Below are 20,483 nucleotides of genomic sequence, written 5' to 3'. Positions count from 1 at the left end.
AGACCATGAAGCAGCATAGAGCAGACAGGTTTACTGGTTGTTTATCATTACGGTACAGTTCAAATGTAGTACAAAAAGGGCGGGGCCTGTCCACACACACTCAAATGTTATCAACACACCTGCTAGCTGCAAAAATGTCCACATGTCAACATGCACACAAAACAGATAGTGTTCACAAACGCATACCTATGCCTTTAAACCAACTAGTGGGAAATCTTTCATTCATTCAATCATGCAAACTATTAGTGCAAAGGTGAGCTAACACCTGTGTTCAGGTGAGTGTTTATGTTCTTCTAAAATGGATGGTGGAATGTGAAAAAAAGGAGGAGGAGCGCCTAGCCACCCCCACACCCAGACCCCCGCCGCAGCGGCAGCCGGAATCCTCCCAACGCCACACGGGAACAGGCAGGGGACAACCGCCCCCCGGGCAACCAAGACCGCCACCCAGGACAGGGCCAGCAGGACCGCCGCGAGGCCCTTCTAATTCTCTTCTAAATCTTAAAGGAAAAAGCATGTTGTTTAAGATAATAATGTCTTTACACACAGAGGGACCCGGTGGGGGGGTTGTGTTGGACATATTTTGCTTTAACAAGAGGGGTTATTAATCTTCTGACAAACCAAAGGTATGTCTGAATAAACCCCTTTTGTAATTGAGGCCAAACTTTATTAATTTCAATCGTGTCTGAAAATCTTTGGTGTTGGACCGGACGGAAAAGGAAAGAGGGGAAGAAGAGAGAGGGACGCTAGAGAGAGGGGGGGGTAGGGGGTGATAATAGGAGGGGAAGGGGGATAAGACCATGAAGCAGCATAAAGCAACAAGTTTACTGGTTGTTAATCATTATGGTAAGGTTCAAATGCAGTACAAAAAGGGCGGGGCCCGTCCACACACACACTCAAATGTTATAAACACACCTGCTAGCTGCAAAAATGTCCACCTGTCGACATGTACACAAAACAGATAGTGTTCACACACGCATACTTATGCCTTAAAACCAACTAGTGTGAAATATTTTGGTCATTCAGTCATCCAAGCTATTAGTGCAACGGTGAGCTAACACCAGTGCTCAGGTGAGGTTTTATGTTCTTCTAAAATGGATGGTGGAACGTGAAAAGAAGGAGGGAGAGTGCCCAGCCATCCCCACCCCAAGACCCCCACCGCAGCAGCAGCGGCAGCCGGAATCTTTTGGGGTTCATTTGCATGCACACTGCTTGTTAATAGTTTTCCCAACATTAAGGTATCACACATTCCTGTGCAGTGCTTAATCTTGTCAGAAAATATGTGAATTCATTGCTTTGGTTAAAAAGGAGCACATATATTTGTGCTTAATTATTTATGTGTACTACATGTCGTATCTTTTTAGACCTGGCTTTACAGATAAAACAACAAAGTTAAAATGTAGTTCATCCAGAAAATATACCATAAAGCATTGTTTTGATAGCCAAACATAAAAGTCTGCATGTTAATACATTTTAAAATAGATTTCTGCCATGACTACAGCCTTGGCCATAAATAAAGAACACTGTGAAGGTCTTCAAACTATTGTGAATATTTAAAAAGATCTTTTCACTCCAGAATGATAGACACCAATCTGTTCAGAGATGGGTGTCTTTAAAACCTTTCCCAAATCAGGAGGAAGCAGCATTTTCTTCTCTGGGATTTCTGTCTTTCTTCTCTGGAAAAGCATATACAGACACCGAAAGATGTCAGTATTCTGCTAAAACTTCCCTTGCAATAAGGATAGTCACAGCTGTCGATGTGTAACTGAATAAGTAAATTCAATAAAATGCTACAGAATCCCTTTGGAAAGCAGAGATGTTGTGTTTAGAATTTCCAAATTGTGTTTAGACTTTTTTGGGATTGCCACGATGGTGTAACGTAGATTGCCATCTGTTCCTGTTCATCTTAGGCAGCAAAATTAAGAACCCAATGAGAAAAATTATGTTGCTACTGTAAACTTGAAATAGTAAACTCAGAGCTTTTTATATAACGTTTTATGTTCCATAGATGTTGAAGGGTCTACAAAAGATCCTAGCACACTGGAAATCTATTAAACTTCAATAGCCTGCTACATTTTTTATCTTTGCTTAAAACAGATCAAGTTGTTTTGCTTCATCCTCATCTTTTACAGTTCTTTAACAATAATAGGTAATTGAGTTTATCAAGTGAGACAAAGCAAAACATCTTCTTTAAACCAGTTTATTTGAAAGTCTTAAAATGGTTTAGCAACCAATCTGGCATAAACCCAGTTAATACCTTTTGATAGCTGGGATAGTGAAATAGTAAATGCCGTATACTTATTTAGCACTTTACTACCTCCTTAGAAGGCCCAAAGCACTTTACAGTCACACTCCCATTCACACACTCATTCCCACACTCATAGTGGCCCTGCTGCCGAACACTGGTGCTAACCTACAACCACTTGGAGCTAACTTGGGTTAGTTTGTTGCCCAATGACACTTCGACACATGGGCAGGGTGGGAACAGAACCTGCAATCTCCTGATAAGAAGTCGACTGCTATACCTCTGAACCCTGCTTCAAGGGATAAGTGCACGCCCCTTGCAGCCGTGCTTGCAGCCTGGCTGTTAGAAATTAGGAAATTAGAGAATCAGTTAATTAGAGCATAGTTTGTGTCGGCATCCTACCGGCATACCACAGGCTCTAACATGTCACATGTACACTGTGCATGCAGCATTTGCATGTAGTCAGTAAAAAGCAGGGGTGGGCAAATATTTTGACTCGCGGGCCACATAGAGTTTTAAAATTGGATAGAAGGGCCGGACCAGGAGTGAGATGGAAATAACATGGAATCTGGATGAAAACTTTTGGATTGAAAACTATATTTTAAAACAGAGCATTTTAGGTTTTTAGGTTAAAACTTTTATTCTCATTTTAGAGCCAATTGCACCAAAACTTAGAGAAATACTGCATTCATGTGGAGTTTGAATGATTGTAAGAATGAAAAACAAAAATCTTCAAACACCACACTGATGCAAGAGCAGGGTCCCCAAACTTTTTCTTTAAAACTTTAAACTTTGTTTGTCTTTCTTTTATTGTAAAGCCCTAAGATAAAGTTGTATTAATTCATGATCCTTTTATTAAAATAAATAACCCTATTTATGAAATACAAAATGATGAAATAACACTTTCTCTGTGGTTTTCAAAGATAAAAAGTCAGAAAAAAACTTACTCATACATTAAAAAGAAAAAAAACAACAAATAGTGGATCCTCTCCCGTCATACATCCGCTGAGACTTTGAGAGCTGCAGCTCTTTGTTTCTCATCCAGTAATAATGAAAAAAGCAAATGTCTATGTCTTCTGCTGCAGCTACGCATATATCTGCGTTACCTTCTCACCAGTACAGTTCCTTCGTTTATTGGAGGAGTTACGTTCTAAAAATAACCAGTGATCTGTGAAATCCACGGAGTCTGATTACAGACGTTAATGGCAGAAAAACTCCTCACTGCCCACTTTCTACACTTTTCTTAGACAGTCATGAACATTTTCACCGTTTTCTCTTGTTTAAATTCTCCAACCTTCATTAGGTCCAGGATCTTAGAATGAAAACAAAGATCGGATCGCTGTCAGAGATTTTTGTAGACCTGAAGAGCTCCACGTTTCTGTACAGCAGACACGGCACGGAGGAGATTGATTGACAAAGTTGTCAGCCAATCAGGACATAGAACAGGGTGCGCTGTTTAAAAAAAGCAGCATAATCGCTCTAAAAGAATGAGCTAAACCGGGAAAGATGAACTGCGATGTAGAAAGGGAAGACTGTCTTCTGTTCCATTTCACAGGGATATTTAGATGGTTTCAGGTTGGAGCACAGACTGCAGAAGGCTGGAATAAAATATCATGTTCCACGCGGGTCTTGATCATGTGACCAGATAAAAAAAAAGATAAAAAAAACATGGGTCTCTGATATTGTTCAGTAGGCCGGACCAAACATGGAGGCGGACCGGATCCAGCCTGCGGGCCGTGGTTTGCCCACCCCTGGACTAGAGTGTACCGTAAAGGTCTGCTCTCCCTTTAACTTGTGGCCACACCTGTCTATGACCTTCCACAAGCACAGACAACTCAAAAACCAGGGGCCAACCTCTGTGCGAGTGCATGTGACTGAGGCATGACCTTTTCTGCATCTTCCTCATGCCCTCCTTCAATACATGAAACTTTCTTTTATCTCGTCTGGGCTTCTTTCCTGGCAGCTCTGACTGCTGCTCTCACCCCGCTCTTCTAAACTTTTCCTTTCATTCTTGATGACACTCTTGTATCACACATCACACCTAAAAACTTTCTCCACCTAGTCCAACGTTTTGCACACGTCTTTTCACCTTTTTCCCACACTTTCCATTACTCTAAACGTTGAGCCTAAGTAAAGTCCTCGACCATTTTCACCTCTGCTCCCTGTATTTCACCATTCACCTCTCGTGTCATTCTTATTTACACTTGGTTGTCAGTGGCGCCTCCAGAAATTTTTCATGGGGGTGTCTGGTAGGGGGCCACTTTAAATCTTGGGGTGGCACACAAAAAGCACGAGTTATATTTTTAAAATTCCTTCCACTAAATGTAGTAAAAGAGCCTTTAGAAAAATAAAAAAAAGTTAAATGCCTCCTGATATATTTTGATTTATTGTGTTTATATGTAATGCATAGGTGTGTCTGCTTGGGGTGTACTGGAGATTTCTATAATGAACATAAAGTCAAATCAGTTGTTCTGAAATAATAATAATAACAATAATAATACCCTTACATGGTAATTAGTAATTATATCTGTAGACATTTCTATTTAGACTAATAAACATGAAACAGTTTCATTATTAGGGCAACATAATTCTAACTTCACCTGTTGGTCCAGGAACAGGTGGAGCCCCTGCTTTTGCTGAGTTCTGCCTTGTTTCTCTGACTAATGATGCTGACTGTCCTTCATCTGATGCTTTCTCATATTTGTCTTCCTCATCATCCTCTGTCATCTGAAGATCTGTGGATCATGCTGCTGTGTCTCATCTTCCTCCTCTATTACTCTCCATCCATTTCTCTCCTTCTGCTGTACTTTTCTTCTTAAAATAAACTTAAATAAGAATATATGTAAACTTTTTCTTCATTCTCTTAAAATTGACATACACAAGCATCAACTAATGACTTTAGGCCCCACCCCCTGGTGACGCCACTGTTGGTTTTGGACCCTTCCTCTGGCTAGTCTCGCACCCCCTGCAGTCCCCCAACTCATCTGGATGAAGCCCATCTGCTGCACTATTTAAATATGTACTTGTAGAGTTATATAAGCTAATTCTCTCTAAGATTTCTAGCACATCGCCTGTCCATCCCGGGGGAGGATCCCTCCTTCATGTGGCCACCCCCGAGGTTTCTTCTTTTTTTGCAAAATCAGTTTTTTATTCCATGACTTTCTGTTCTTTATGATCATGTTTATTACACAGTAACCGGTTTGGAACCCATAGAGATGACTATTGTTGTAAATATTGGGCTATATTAATACAATTGAATTGAATTGAATTACATTGCATTTATGTCTGCAGATTGTTTTTAGAAAGCTCCCTAAAATATAAACCAGTTTAAAGTTGGCTTCGATTGCCTGCCGAAAAGTGTCACTGTTGTGTGCTAGAACTCCTCTGACTATACTTCAGCTCCAGGCCACTATAAAATCAGAGTGCAGAGACTTGAAACTTCCAAGGTACAGCTTATCCTTCACAGGGGATCTGCTGCCCACTTGCCAACGAGAACAGTGATGTAACTAATACCCTCCAGTAAGCGATACTGTTTATGGAAGGTCAGTGCCAGTCTTGCTTTCCCTCAGGAGGTCCTCTGTTGTACAGTAAAATTAATGGGGGAGGGGATTTATAACTTAAGGGGAAAAAAGACAGGTACACACTAGACATTTGTAGTCAAGTGAAAGCTAAAGGTAAACAGCCATCACTTATCAGAAAATAATCACTGTAATGTATGAGGAACAGAGATTGATGGTGGCAGATCAACAGTATCAGACAACACAATTTTCCTTAAAGCAATTTAATTGATTATTCAGAATGTTTATGCAGAGATGAATGTATTGTGATGCCTGTTAGAAACGTTACAGAGAGTGAGATGAATATAGCTCCAGGCAGATCTGAGAGGCTAAGTGGGTTCCCATATTCCTTTTCATGCATTTTCTCTTCCTTTAAGAACAATACGTTTAATTATTCGTAGTATGCCCTCACCATTAAAGCACAGCCAAGTTTTTTTTTTTGTTCTTTTTCTGTCCTCTGGGCTCATTGTGGCTGTCAGTCAAGGTCACAGTTAATTGAATATTTCACGATGCTCTCTTTTCCTTCAAGGAGGAAAGGCTGCAGTGAACTCAGAGCAAAGTGCTCATCCGTTTTAGTTGTGCTGGGCCTGACTTTAAAAAAAAGCAAGGCTGCCGTTAGGACTATTAGAGGCCGATAGAATGTTTAAATCTTATGATAATAAATGATGTAGACTTCTCTGAATGTTTTTCAAAGACTAAAGCTAGACAGGAATCCAAACTGATTCCTATCCCTCTATCAGCTGTCTGGCTCATTTTCATATTAATTTGCAATCTGAAGTCGCATTCATAGTTTGCTTTAAGCGGTCTTGGTCTAACTGGAACTTTTCGGATAAATAGAGTTTCTGAAATATTGTATATATTGCAGGCTTGGAAAACACCAAGCAAACATGTATTTAGTTACAAACAGAACACATTCCACTCATTTCTTTTCATTAGTTGGAAAAAACAAAATCACCTATTTGTGTGAGACTTTGCATGAAGACGTGTTTATTTCTCTTTACTTTCTTTTTAAAGATCCTGCTTTGTGGTATTATCACATGCTAAATGTTAAATGACTAACTGAATTAATATCTACACCACAGATCCAATACCCATTAGTTTCCTTGATATAATGATCACTCGGCTTAGTTTTGAAAGAAGCATTGCAGTTTTGATGAAGCAAGAGGAAGAACAGACGTGTAAGCTAACATATCGAAGATATGGGTGTCATAATAAAAGGCAAACACTTTTGAAAGTGATTACCTTCCAGTTTACATTAGAACATGCTACTGCCCCAGTGAATAAGAAACAGCTTAGAAGATCCTTATCTGACCGTTCTGTGTCTGAGTTTAAACTCACAGTTCAACCAATACTTAGTAACATTCTGAGCAAATACTCTGAGACCAGCTCCCATAGCATCAGTCCTAGTATAAATCACCAATTTGTTAATGATGCCTTACAAGCCCTTAGAAGTACATTTGATGATGTTGCCCCCCTGAAACCTAAGTTCGTTAGACAAAATCGAGTAGCACCGTGGTTTAATGCTGAAACACGTTCTCTTAAACAAGTAACCTGTAAGTTGGAAAGAGAATGGTGCCGCTGCGGTTCAGAGCAGTCTCTAAATACCTGAAATCATAGCCTATTAAGTTGTAAAAAAAAAAAAAAAAAAGCTCTGCGTAGAACCCAGTACTATTCAACCTTAAGATCAGAGAACGGAAATAATCCAAGATTTCTTTTTAGCACTATTGCTAGATTAGCTCGCAGTCAGAGTTCAGTAGAACCACATGTTCCTGTTTCTCTCAGCTCTGACTGCGAGTTAATCTAGCAATAGCAGAAATAATATCAATTATTACGTCCTCCAAATCCTCAACTTGTCTGTTAGACCCAATTCCCACTAGACTTTTTAAATAAACCTTCCCCCTAATTAATGATTCCATATTAACGATAATAAATACCTTTCTGGAAATGGATTACGTGCCACAGTCTTTTAAATCTGCAGTTGTTAAACCTCTTCTGAAAAAGCCCAGTTTAGATCCTAGAAAATTGGCCAACTATAGACCAATATCAAACCTCCCCTTTATTTCTAAGATCCCACAAAGAGTTGTAGTCAAGCAGCTTTACGGCCACCTACAGTAAAATAGCCACTTTGAAGACTTTCAGTCGGGGTTTAGACCTCACCACAGCACGGAAACTGCACTAGTTAGTCTCTAATGACTTGTTATTGGTCTCAGAAAAGGGACTACTTTCTATGCTGGTCCTGTTAGACCTCAGTGCAGCCTTTGACACTATCGACCACAGCATTTTACTCCAAAGGTTAGAGCATGACATAAGGATCAGAGGATCCGCCCTCCAGTGGTTTAAATCCTATTTATCCGATAGGTATCAGTTCGTTATTTTGTAAATGGCCATTCCTCTCGGTGCACTCGAGTTAACTTTGGAGTCCCACAGAGCTCAGTTTTAGGACCCATCCTGTTTATGCTTTATATGCTACCCCTAGGGAACATCATCAGGAAACACAGCATTAATTTTCATTGTTATGCCGACGATCCACAGTTGTATTTATCCATGAAACCTGACCAGAATGACAATGTAGAGAAACTGAATGCCTGCATCAGAGACATCAAGACCTGGATGACAATTAATTACCTCCTCTTGAACCCAGAAAAAACTGAGGTCATTATACTAGGTCCTTAAAATCTCAGAGATGCTCTGTCTGCTCAGTCTCCCTGGATGGCGTAAGTATAGCCCCCAATTCCACAGTTAGAAACCTTGGGGTTTTATTTGACCAGGATTTATCATTTAAGGCTCACATATCTCAGGCATGTAGAACTACCTTTTTTCACCTGCGGAATATTGCTAAGATCAGAAATATACTTTCTAAGAGTGATGCTGAAAAACTCATCCATGCATTTGTTACGTCTAGGCTGGATTACTGTAACTCCTTGTTAGCAGCATGTCCTAAGAGTTCTGTAAGAAGTCTCCAGCTTGTTCCGAACGCAACTGCTAGATTGTAAACAGGAACTAGCAGAAGAGTTTACATCACTCCTGTGTTAGTTTCACTTCACTAGCTCCCAGTTAATTCTAGAATTAAGTTCAAAATCCTCCTGTTAACCTATAAGGCCTTACATGGTATGGCCCCATCCTATATTAAAGACCTCATAGTCCCTTACCATCCAAATAGAACACTTCGCTCCCAAAATGCAGGACTGCTTGTGGTTCCTAGAATTAGTAAAAGTACAGTTGGAGGTAGAGCGTTTAGCCACCAAGCCCCTGTTTTATGGAATAAGCTCCCAGCTCATATAAGAGAGCCCGACTCAGTTTCAACATTCAAAGTTAGACTGAAAACATTCCTCTTTGGACAGGATTATTGTCAGACTAGTTAGTATTCAGAGATTAGTTAACTTAATGTTAATGTGTTTAAATTAAACTTAATAACAATAACAATTAGTTGTTAGTAGGCTGCTAGAAGTTTAAAGATGGGGTAACTATGGTGCACTGGGGTTCTGTCCTCTTCTACCCTCCTTCTCTATTCTTGATTATTATTCATCATTTAGTTCTCCATGCCTCTGTTTGGTGTAGTGTGATTCATGTACTGTCCCTCTTTTCCCACTCCCCTCCTGGTTGGCTCATCCGTGCTCCTGTACCTGACCGTGTACCTCGTCTCTGGCTCGTCTCTGCTCTGTATCTGACAGTGTACCTCGTCTCTGCTCCTGCTCCTACACCTGGCTGTGAATCTTTTCTCCGGCTCTGCTGAACTTTAAGTATGTAGTCTTAGAGTTAGATAAGCTAATTCTTCTCTATGAGTTCTGGTAATTGCCTGTCTGTCCTGGGGGAGGATCCCTCCTTCATGTGGGCACCCCTGAGGTTTCATCGTTTTTTCCGGAATCCGGTTTTTTAGGAGTTTTTCCTTACCGTGAAGGGGGGTCTAAGGGCAGGGATGTCCAGTTTAGTTTAGTCTGTTTAGTTAGTTCAATTTAGTATTTTCCTATTGAATTCTATGTATTCATGATCCTTTTGATTTTATGTTTAACTTTTTCAATTACCGATACGAAGCCCATCGAAACGACTGTTGTTGTGGATTTGGGCTATACAAATAAAATTGAATTGAATTGAATTAAAGCTTTTTATTTGATTAGTTACTGGCTGTCATGGATTGGTGGTGAAGAACCCAATCTAGAAGTGACCAGAACCTTTTTATTTTAGACCAGGGCAGATAGTAAATCAATTCGGTTCGATTCTGCGTACCGGTATAACATCTGGCAGATGTATGCGGTACCGGCTGGAGGATCAGCTGTGTGGCCACTCTTTGCTGCTTTAACACTTATTCAAAAGCAGCTGGAGACTAAAACTTCCACGAATACTGATAAAACTGTGAACCATTTTAGCATCCCTGTGGTTTTTAGTGTCTTGTCATTGCTACAAAATATGATTTACGTCCCTCTTTCGTTTTACATTATCCACTAATTCTCTCACTTCCCTAAACAAACACATTGAGCATGCGGGACTTACAGGCTACCATTTGATCTGTGGTCATTTACAGTCAAGGTGGCTTATTCCTGTGCAAGTCGGAGGTTGGTTAGTTTTATCTGAAAGGAAGAGCACTGTGGATAATCGGCCTCTAAAACTGCGTTCACACCAAACACTATTTCCGCATCAAATTTTGACGGACATCAAATTTGCTTGCTGATGTCAAATTCAAATTTGCTTGCTTGTCTAAGAAATGTGTTCATAAAAAGATGCTCCAGAAGCATGTGGGAGGAGCAACCGCTTAAAATTGTTTGACTTAGCATTGAAACCAGACGCCATTGATGAGCAAATTATGGAGTGAATGCAGCTTATACCTGATGTGACTGACTGGGGGAAACCAAAACATGGACCGACATAACTAAAATCAAACTAAAAAAAGATGCAAAAAGAGCACAATCCTCACAGTTTGCAAGGATTTTGTTTTCATCTGGAACATTTTATTGTGAACACTGATCACTGTGAGAGTTTAGATTTACATTCTGCATGAATGAACTAGTAGAAAAAACTTGCTTCGAAACGTGAGCTTAGGCCTGTAATCACTTGCTGCATTTTGTTTCTGCTGGGCCCTCTGATGTTTCATGCCTGATCTTCAATGCGTGAAGAAACCCTTTTTAATCATTGTTTAAGGGTTAAATTCACACAAAAAATACCAGCAAATATGATCTGTTGCTTTTCAAAGTTGAATTTTACTTTGTTACAAAGCTCTCCTGGACCTCATCCCCAAATAATCAGGAGCTTCAACTCTTTCTATCAATTTTAAGCCACTGTAGAGTTATTTTTTACTGGTTTAAAATCTGCTAATGATTATTGTTTAACACATCCACACAAAATTTCTTTGAACAGCATCCTCTCATACATTTTGCATCTATTTCTGTTTTGGCCTTACAAACAGCATCATCATGACTGCATCTGCAGCTGAGGATAAAGAAAACATTCCATTGTTACTAAGTGTGCTGTTTCAACACAGCACAGCAAGACCGAACAAAAATAGAGCAAAAAAAAAAAGAGCTGCATGAAAGGGGATTATACGAGTAAAATGCTATGAATTTTAATAATATTGCTAGGAGAATATCTGTATGACTCACAGTAAAGGTTTATACTTAATGTTCCATTGATAGAGCTGCCATCTGTTCTTTTAAATTAATTTATGTTACAGAAAGTCCAGTTTGTGAAAATCTTGCTGCCCACAGCTCCTGCCTGTCAAAGGATTAAAAAAAATGTAGAAAAAGGTTATTGAATAAAAAAGATACACCATAGCTCATTTTTGTTGCACAGCTTATGTTGACGCCAAGAGCAGAATTTCTATTGATTTAACCTCATAGATTTACAACATTAAAAAGAGCAAAGATTTTACTTTGCTTAAAGGTTAAGTCTTTGTTTTTACCATTGTCTAATTACTAAACTACAAGATCAGTTGTTATGTCATTAAAGTATTAATAGCTTATGTGTAAAATCAATGTTCATGCTTAAACACCACCTACTTCAGGCAAAAGCACAGCTGTGCCATTGGCTTCCCCATATCTCCCAATTTGCATCCTTTTACATGGAAGAGGAACACCACTGGTTCATTTATGTCAGTGACACCAGAGTTAAGATTAAAAATAAAACAGTCAGGGTGTTCATAGAACACAGAATTGCTGTGCCCTCAAACATCAAGACACTCTCTCTATCCTCTACAGAACAAATAGAAATCATTAGGACACTACAGAAGGAAGATCAGCATCTGAAAATAGCCCTCAAAACCTGCAGACTTCCAATCCTTCCCTTTAAATTGAGTCATAGGGAGAACACATCAATGTAAGGGTGGGGTCATCCAAGATAGCACAAGCATTAAGAGAAGAAATAGTTCATCAAAGGACAACACTCTCAAGCACAAGAGGAGTCAGTAGCATTCAGTATGGTGAAGTCAGTTTGTGTTGGGTGAAACCACTAGACAGGAGGACATCTCAGCACAGGAAGGGCAACACCTCATGACCTTAATCAGCAGTCCCACTCCAATGAAAATTGTGTTTTTAAAATGTTTTTTTGGCATTTGTCTGAGGATGAAAAACATCTATAAAAAGAAATTTAAGCTTACAAATGTATTTCTGAGTATTTCTTTATTCAAATAGTCATGAATCAGGAGCAGTCAAAAAATCTGTTTAATAAAGAGCTTGTTTGACAGAGAAAATATGCTGGGCGGGCCACAAGCTCCCTGATCACAGCTTTCAGCAAGGGGGAAGGGATGTCCTGCCCACATTTTAGAGGTGATTTTCTAATTAACTACTGCCGCTTTCCTAAAACTGTCCTTCAAAATGACACAGTTTTTTTATTTTGAATAAAATCAGCATAATCATAATTAAAAATCACTGAAAAACCTTTTCGAAATAGCTCCAAAAATGATCCAAGTGTGTCTGTAACCCTTGTGCTATCCAAGGCACTTTAACATTGGAAGTTGGGTCATCTAGACCCACTACACCAGAGGTGTCAAACTCCAGGTCTCAAGGGCCGGTGTCCTGCATGTTTTTAACCAACCTGCCATCGAAGCTCTATATTGGCTAAACACACCTGATCCAGGTAATCAGCAGCAGATGAGGCAGGATTTCTGGAAAACCAGCTAGAGGTTGGCCCTCGAGGCCTGGAGTCTGACACCCCTGCACTAGACAGTGCGCTGAACCTTTTTTCTTCAATGATTTGTGATCTTCACTGGTGTCCATGGATTACATGAAATCTTTCCACCTTTGTCATGGTAGGGAGAACACGTCAATGTAAGGGTGGGGTCATCTAAGATAAGCACAAGGGTTAAAGGACAAAAACTCTTGCTTGAGGGTCATTTCAGGCAAAAAAAGACAGGTGGTTTTTAGAAAGGGGTAAAGGAACCACTTTATGTTTAATTTAGAAGCCCTTCTTAAACAGAAATGATGGTCATCATTTTTCCTTTTATTACAAAGCTGATCCACTGAAGTTTTTTTTGGAGGAGCAGCTAAGCATTTCAAGTCTCCTGGAGGTTTGGTTGACGTGTCAAAGCTCACAGGCGACTCCACCTGGACGACTGAGAACCTCCATCAACACATGTTTGTCAAACTGTTTGGCAGCAATTTCATACACATGCAGAATGAGTGATTTAAAAAAAAAAAAATCAAAAGGTTTTACAGAAACAAAATGCATTGAGGTGAAGAAAAGAGTGATTGTGCTTACACCTCAACTTGTCATGTCAGGCAGCTCAATTTTTCAGAAATGTTTTTCTTTGAATAAACATTGTACCAGAACAAGTGTGATTTTCAGCTGTTACCCTTTCTTCTTTTACTCAAACAGTCCTCAGGGCTCTTCAAATACACTTTTATATGGGTCACTTGATAGTATGATAAATGAGGAATCGTTTCACCATGGGACAGAATTTGGGGCCAGTGGGAGCTCTGAAGAAGCTTTAGTTTTTTAGCTCAGTCCAACTTCTGTCCTCAGGGCAAAAAAATATACATTTTTCACTTTAGATCAAGCTATAGTCTCCTAAATTTCACTCAAAAAAGTTTTGTCCTGTAAAAGACCATGTCAAATAATCCTTAAAGTGGTATACAAATATCTATCTACATTGGTTGCTACTATTTGGGCACTTTGTGTGACAAAAAGTCAACTTGGGTCAGACCAAATTACTCTTTGAACATCCAAATAAATTGTTAGAGGCACCATTGGAGCTACTCCTCCTTTAATTGATATGTCTGGGTTTTGTCATTACTTCCTCTATAAATACTTGTTTAAAGTGTATCGGATTTGGTCGTTAGATATTGAATTATTCATGTATTGTGTTCCTTTCTATTAATTCCAGTAATTTGATTAAATCATTTTCTAAATGTCTTCACGTTCATATCTTTATGACTTTTAATGTTAAAAACCATTACATTTTCTTAATATTTTCATTTGTTATATGTTATTTCATCAAGGTCAAAACATCAGCTCCAAAGACAAGATAATAAGATGTGACTTTTAAACAACTTGTTGATGTTTGAAGGGCCATCCAGACTAAGTATCACTTTAACAAAAATGTTGTTATTGTCCCCAGCTAAGCTCTGTTGGTAACCCTCTTTAAGCACAAGTATACCTCAGAGTGCTTCACAAACAAACAACTGTAATAGAAGAAAAGAGCCGTTAAAACAGTAAATACCCAACCTGATCATATCCTAAAATTAAACACTCATCTAAAAGTGTGTTAAAGTACTAATGTAAAATAGCACTTACAAATGTAAAGGTCATAAACAAGGAGTAATAACTAAAACAGCATTTTGTGCTCAGACAAATATGACCACCGTCCATTCTGCCTTAAATTACGAATAAATGAAAACTGAGGATAGAAGTAAACATGTCTTGTTGAGGTCTTAAAAATATCTTTCAGACAACCATGAAGAAATCTCAATTCCATTCTTAATTTAATGTAGTAAAAAGCTCCAGGTTGGCGAGACATTCTGTTCAACAGTTTGTACTCTGGCAGCCTTATTTGTATTAATTTAAAGTTTTTCGGGGAATTGCTTTGGAATCTTGACAAGAGAGACATTACTGTAGTCCAGCTGCAATATAATTGATGCACGCACTAGTTCTTCAACGTGTCTTGTTTTGTGAAATTATGCATAAAGCAGAAAAAAAGTCACGTCAGAAAGCTTTTTTGAAGTGTGAACTAAATATACATTCTGATTGAAGACCTTAGTTCTGTAGATTCTGTAGATTTATGACCTGCGACAGTGCTGTGCCACACAACTAGAAAAACAACGCAAGCCAAGTTTTGATAACCACCACTACCTGATTGACACATTTAGGCAGAGTGACATTTTGACATGACTTTAGCCATTTACATCCATCAATCCATTTTTCAACCCGCTACATCCTTTTCAGGGTCGTGGGTTTGCTAGAACCTGTCCCAGCTACTTTTTTTTTTTTATATATACACTGTATTTTATCCCATGAAGGGAAATTCTTTCTCCGCATTTGACCCATCCCCTTGGGGAGCGGTGAGCTGCAGCCGAAACCGCGCTCGGGAGGCAGTAGCGTTAAGGGTCTTGCCTAAGGACCCTCACTGGGCGATGTTAACTGCTCGCCATTGATATGGTAATTGCCCCCAGTACCATTGCTCATTCCCCTCCGGGAATCGAACCCTGGTTTCCTCCATGGTAGCTTCCCACCTTACCAACCGAGCTACCCAGCCGCTACTGTTGGGCTAAGGCGGGATATACCCTGGACAGGTGTCACAGGGCAAACAACCACTCCCTCAAAATAACCTATTGTTGGGTTAAAACAACCTACAACATCAGAATAACAACATAAGGAAAGAAAGACAGCAGACCAACTTACCTTTTACGAGAACAGAGGTCATACCCAGCAACAATCTCTGTCCACTCTGGCGCGTAGTCTGTCGCTCCCCTCCTTTATTACGTTTGTTACGTGCCGAGTCTTTTGGGGTGGATGAGCTTTCTTCTTGTTTTGGGTTATTAGTTATGTTAATTGAACGCGGTGGTATCTGGGAGGCGATCGGCCCATCTCCTTTCTTCTAGGTTGGACGTCATTGCCTCGTCGTCCTGGTTGGCCTGTCACTCCATCTACAGCGTCGGCCCCGCCCCTCTGCGCTGGAGGCACGGACACATAAGCTGACGTGGCCCAAGCACCAGGGCGGCTGACTCTTCAGCTCGCCATTTGTGTTCTGTGCACTTATTTGTGTTTCGTTTCGGTTCTTGACACCTTAGAATGATTTCTACTTATCCTTGCTATGTCTGAATGCTTCTTTTTACGGGCGTATGTTCTTTGATTATTGTCAACTGTGTCTACATCACGTTGTGATCCCATGTGGGAGGATATCTGTGTGACGGAACCAGTTGTAGCTTACTGCTCCGAATAAATCAGTTAATACAGATCTGTTGTATTGCTGATTCCCTTTTCCCTCCCACACCCCGGGGTCGTAACAAGTGGGGGCTCGCCCGGGATACATCCGCTCACGCCCTTTATAGGAGTGGGCGGTGTCCCTAGTTTACTCTGGATTCATTCATTCATTCATTTCTTATTTTACGGCGGTAGGAAGCAATGCCTTCGCCCTTTGATTTGGCCGATTTCCTAGGAAACCCGTCCGTGGAAGCGTTGGAGTGTTTTCTTAAGGACGACTTAGTGAAAATAGCCACCCACTTCGGCATCACGTTTGGCGGTCATACACGAAAGCGGGAATTGAAGTCCCTTATAGTGACCAGGCTGGAGGAGTTGGATCTGGTGACGCTGTCTGGGCGATCTGCTCTGGTGACGCCCAAGGATAAGGATGATGCGGCCAGGGGAGCAGGTGAGTGCAAACCGAAGGTAAAGACGCCCTTCACGCTCCCCCGTTATGATTCCTCTTCTCCGGATGGTGCTGCTGGCTCCGGAGAGGGGGCGCGGCTCAAGGTGCGCCTGGCTCGACTCGAGCTGGAGGCTCGGGAGAAGCACGAGCAGGCGCAGCGCGACCTTCAGCTCCAGATCCGGAAGCTCGAGATTGAGGCCGACACAGCTGTGCGCATCCGTCAGCTGGAGCTGTCCGCCCAGCAGGGGGGACCATCCGCAGGGATAGCCGAGGATCAGCACAGCGGCGCGCCGGCCGCTCCTCCCCTGTCCCAACATCCAGCTGTGTTTGACATTAGTAAGTACATTAACCTAGTACCGATCTTCCGTGAGTCCGAGGTGGATGCCTATTTTGGGGTGTTTGAGCGCATTGCATCTGCTCTGCAGTGGCCTTCGGAAGTTTGGGCTCTACTACTGCAGTGTAAGATGCATGGAAAAGCTCAGGAGGCTGTTTCGGCTCTTTCTTTGGAAGACAGCCTGAAGTATGACTGCGTTAAAGCTGCCATACTAAGAGTGTATGAACTGGTACCTGAAGCTTATCGGCAGAAGTTCAGGAACCTGAAAAAAGGAACCCTTTGTACCCATACGGAGTTTGTTGCGGAAATATTGTCTTCAGACGGAGAATGATTGGGATGAAGGCATCCCGTTCCTGTTATTTGCAGCCCGTGAAGCTAATCAGGAATCCCTCGGGTTTAGTCCGGCGGAATTAGTGTTCGGTCACACACCCCGTGGGCCCCTTAAGTCTTTAAAGGACCGTTTTTTAGCACCGCCTTCCCCTGAAAACGTATTGGATTTTGTTAGCTGCTTTCGTGAACGTCTTCACCGAGCCAATGAGTTGGCACGGAAATCTTTGTCTGCTGCTCAATCAACCATGAAAGCGAATTATGATCGGTCAGCGGAGCCTCGGCAGTTTCATGCTGGCGAACAAGTACTGGTCTTGCTTCCCTCTCCGGGAGCGACCTTTTCCGCTCACTACAGTGGTCCCTACGCTGTTACTGAGCGGCTGAGTGAGACTGATTATGTTGTAGCCACTCCGGAACGACGTCGAAAACATCGTGTGTGTCACATAAATATGCTGAAGAAGTATTTTCCCAGAGGTGCCGAGGCTGAGCCGTGCAAAGACATTCCGGTGGAGCGCTGTTGCATCCCTATTACAACCGAAGGTACCATTCTTAAGGATGATGGGCTCCGCTTCCCTCCTTCAGCTCATCTCGGCGCCCGATTATCTAACTCTGAGTTATTAACCAGACTGCCGACTCTTTTGCCCCATTTATCCCCTGACCAACAACGAGATGTGGTCTCTTTATTCGATCGCTACTCCTGCTTATTTCAGGATGTGCCAACTCGGACTACGGTCATTGAACATGACATAGATGTAGGAGCAGCCCGGCCAATAAAACAGAATCCCTACCGCTTAAACGTCACCAAGCGTGAGATTATGAAGACTGAAACAGACTACCTCCTCCAAAATGGGTTAGCAGTACCTAGTTCCAGCCCCTGGAGTTCTCCTTGTCTCCTGGAGGTGAAGCCGGATGGCTCGCGCCGGTTCGTAACCGATTTTCGTAAAGTAAATAAGGTCACTATTCCCGATTCTTACCCTTTACCGCGTATGGAGGATTGTGTGGACAATTTGGGTACTGCCAAATATGTCACAAAACTGGATCTGTTAAAAGGATACTGGCAAGTTCCCCTTACACCTCGTGCCTCGGATATCTCTGCCTTCGTCACACCTGATCATTTCCTTCAGTATAAAGTCATGGCCTTTGGTATGTGTAATGCTCCGGCAACCTTCCAAAGGCTAATTAACACTCTGTTATTTGATTTGAAAAATTGCAACGCATATTTAGATGATCTCATAATCCACACCTCCTCTTGGGAAGAACATGTACAAGTGCTCGGTGAGGTATTTGCACGGCTGGCCAAAGCTTCACTTACTCTAAACTTGGCTAAGTGTGACTTTGGCAAAGCTGCGGTTATTTATTTAGGGAGAGAAGTAGGTCAGGGACAGGTGCGGCCGGTAGACGCGAAAATATCTGCTATAGTCGGGTTTCCTCCCCCTTCTACTCGCAAAGCACTTCGCCGCTTTCTAGGAATGGCAGGATATTATCGTGCCTTCTGTCGTAACTTTTCCGCAGTTGTTTATCCTCTGACGCATCTTCTCAGTCCATCTACGGCCTTCACCTGGACCCCAGAATGCCAACACGCCTTTGATTCTTTAAAAACCCTCCTCACCCATGCCCCAGTACTAGCTGCCCCGAATTTTTCAAAGTCGTTTAAATTGGAGGTGGATGCAAGTGGTGTGGCTGCTGGTGCGGTACTCTTACAGGAGGATTCTGAGGGAATTGACCACCCCGTTTGCTATTTCTCGCGTAAATTTGCGAAGCACCAGATCAACTATTCCACCATTGAGAAAGAGACTTTAGCCCTGTTGATGGCTCTGCAACACTTTGAGGTTTACCTCGGGTCGAGTGCTGTTCCTGTTCTGGTTTATACTGATCATAACCCACTCACGTTTCTGTCAAGTATGTACAACCACAATCAACGTCTTATGCGGTGGGCACTTGTGATCCAGGATTTTAACCTGGAAATTCGTCACAAGAAGGGGTCTGACAATGTACTTGCTGACGCTTTGTCTAGGGTATGAGGTCACCGGGTAACCCGGCGTCCAGATCTTAAGGGGGAGGGTGTTACGTGCCGAGTCTTTTGGGGTGGATGAGCTTTCTTCTTGTTTTGGGTTATTAGTTATGTTAATTGAACGCGGTGGTATCTGGGAGGCGATCGGCCCATCTCCTTTCTTCTAGGTTGGACGTCATTGCCTCGTCGTCCTGGTTGGCCTGTCACTCCATCTACAGCGTCGGCCCCGCCCCTCTGCGCTGGAGGCACGGACACATAAGCTGACGTGGCCCAAGCACCAGGGCGGCTGACTCTTCAGCTCGCCATTTGTGTTCTGTGCACTTATTTGTGTTTCGTTTCGGTTCTTGACACCTTAGAATGATTTCTACTTATCCTTGCTATGTCTGAATGCTTCTTTTTACGGGCGTATGTTCTTTGATTATTGTCAACTGTGTCTACATCACGTTGTGATCCCATGTGGGAGGATATCTGTGTGACGGAACCAGTTGTAGCTTACTGCTCCGAATAAATCAGTTAATACAGATCTGTTGTATTGCTGATTCCCTTTTCCCTCCCACACCCCGGGGTCGTAACAACGTTGTTTTGGGTTTTCCCTAAGTTACACATGCGCTGTGCTCTAAAGGGGGGAACAAGAAAGCACAGCTGCATTATGATTAGAAAACATTAATTACGACATGTCTATCTTTTTACAGCCTTCCCACATCATCTTCGGACCTGCAAAGCCTTTTCTCACGGAGAACTAACACAGAGCGTCCTTCGATTCATTCTAGACACCGCCGACACGCAAGTTCTCAGGAGGATGCTGGGAAGACGCAGAGATAGTTGGTTTCACCTCCACCTTCCTGTGAAACAGAGTTGGACACACACACTTCTGCAAACATGATTATTTCACCTATATATCTAGGTAATGCATAAAAGCAAACATGAGATAACTTATATACATTATTCCAACACCTATTAACCTATTAAGCATGATTTTGGACTGTGGGAAAAAGCAGGAGTGCCAAAACAAAACCCACTCATGGACAGGGAGAGCATGTAAACTCAATACAGAAAGGTCCCAGCTGGTGTTCAAACCGTGGCCTTCTTCCTGTGAGGCAACCACTGCACCACTGTTCAGCCCTTTAGCCAATGCCACATTGAAAAATATAATACATATATTTGGTAATTAATTTCATGCAAACATTACTTGTTTTAAAGTTTAAGTAAATTAACTTTTTCTA

The 20,483-nt window shown here is 41.6% G+C and overlaps 1 protein-coding gene across 1 annotated transcript; it reads left to right on the top strand.

The window, feature by feature from the left end:
- Nucleotides 1–15,689: 15,689 nt before the first annotated feature.
- On the top strand, nucleotides 15,690–19,783 carry LOC144994575 (uncharacterized). The gene is made up of 2 exons (XM_078952786.1): nucleotides 15,690–16,924; nucleotides 19,428–19,783. The coding sequence occupies exons 1-2, from the start codon at nucleotides 16,345–16,347 to the stop codon at nucleotides 19,517–19,519; spliced, it is 672 nt and encodes a 223-aa protein (XP_078808912.1). The 5' UTR covers nucleotides 15,690–16,344; the 3' UTR covers nucleotides 19,520–19,783.
- The last annotated feature ends 700 nt before the right edge of the window (nucleotides 19,784–20,483 follow it).

The sequence above is a fragment of the Oryzias latipes genome, chromosome 1, assembly GCF_053564925.1.
Source record: "Oryzias latipes strain Hd-rR chromosome 1, Olatipes_Hd-rR_3.1".
Lineage (NCBI taxonomy): Eukaryota > Metazoa > Chordata > Actinopteri > Beloniformes > Adrianichthyidae > Oryzias > Oryzias latipes.
The sequence above is the reverse complement of the archived record's forward strand: the minus strand, read 5'-3'. Positions and strand labels throughout refer to the sequence as shown.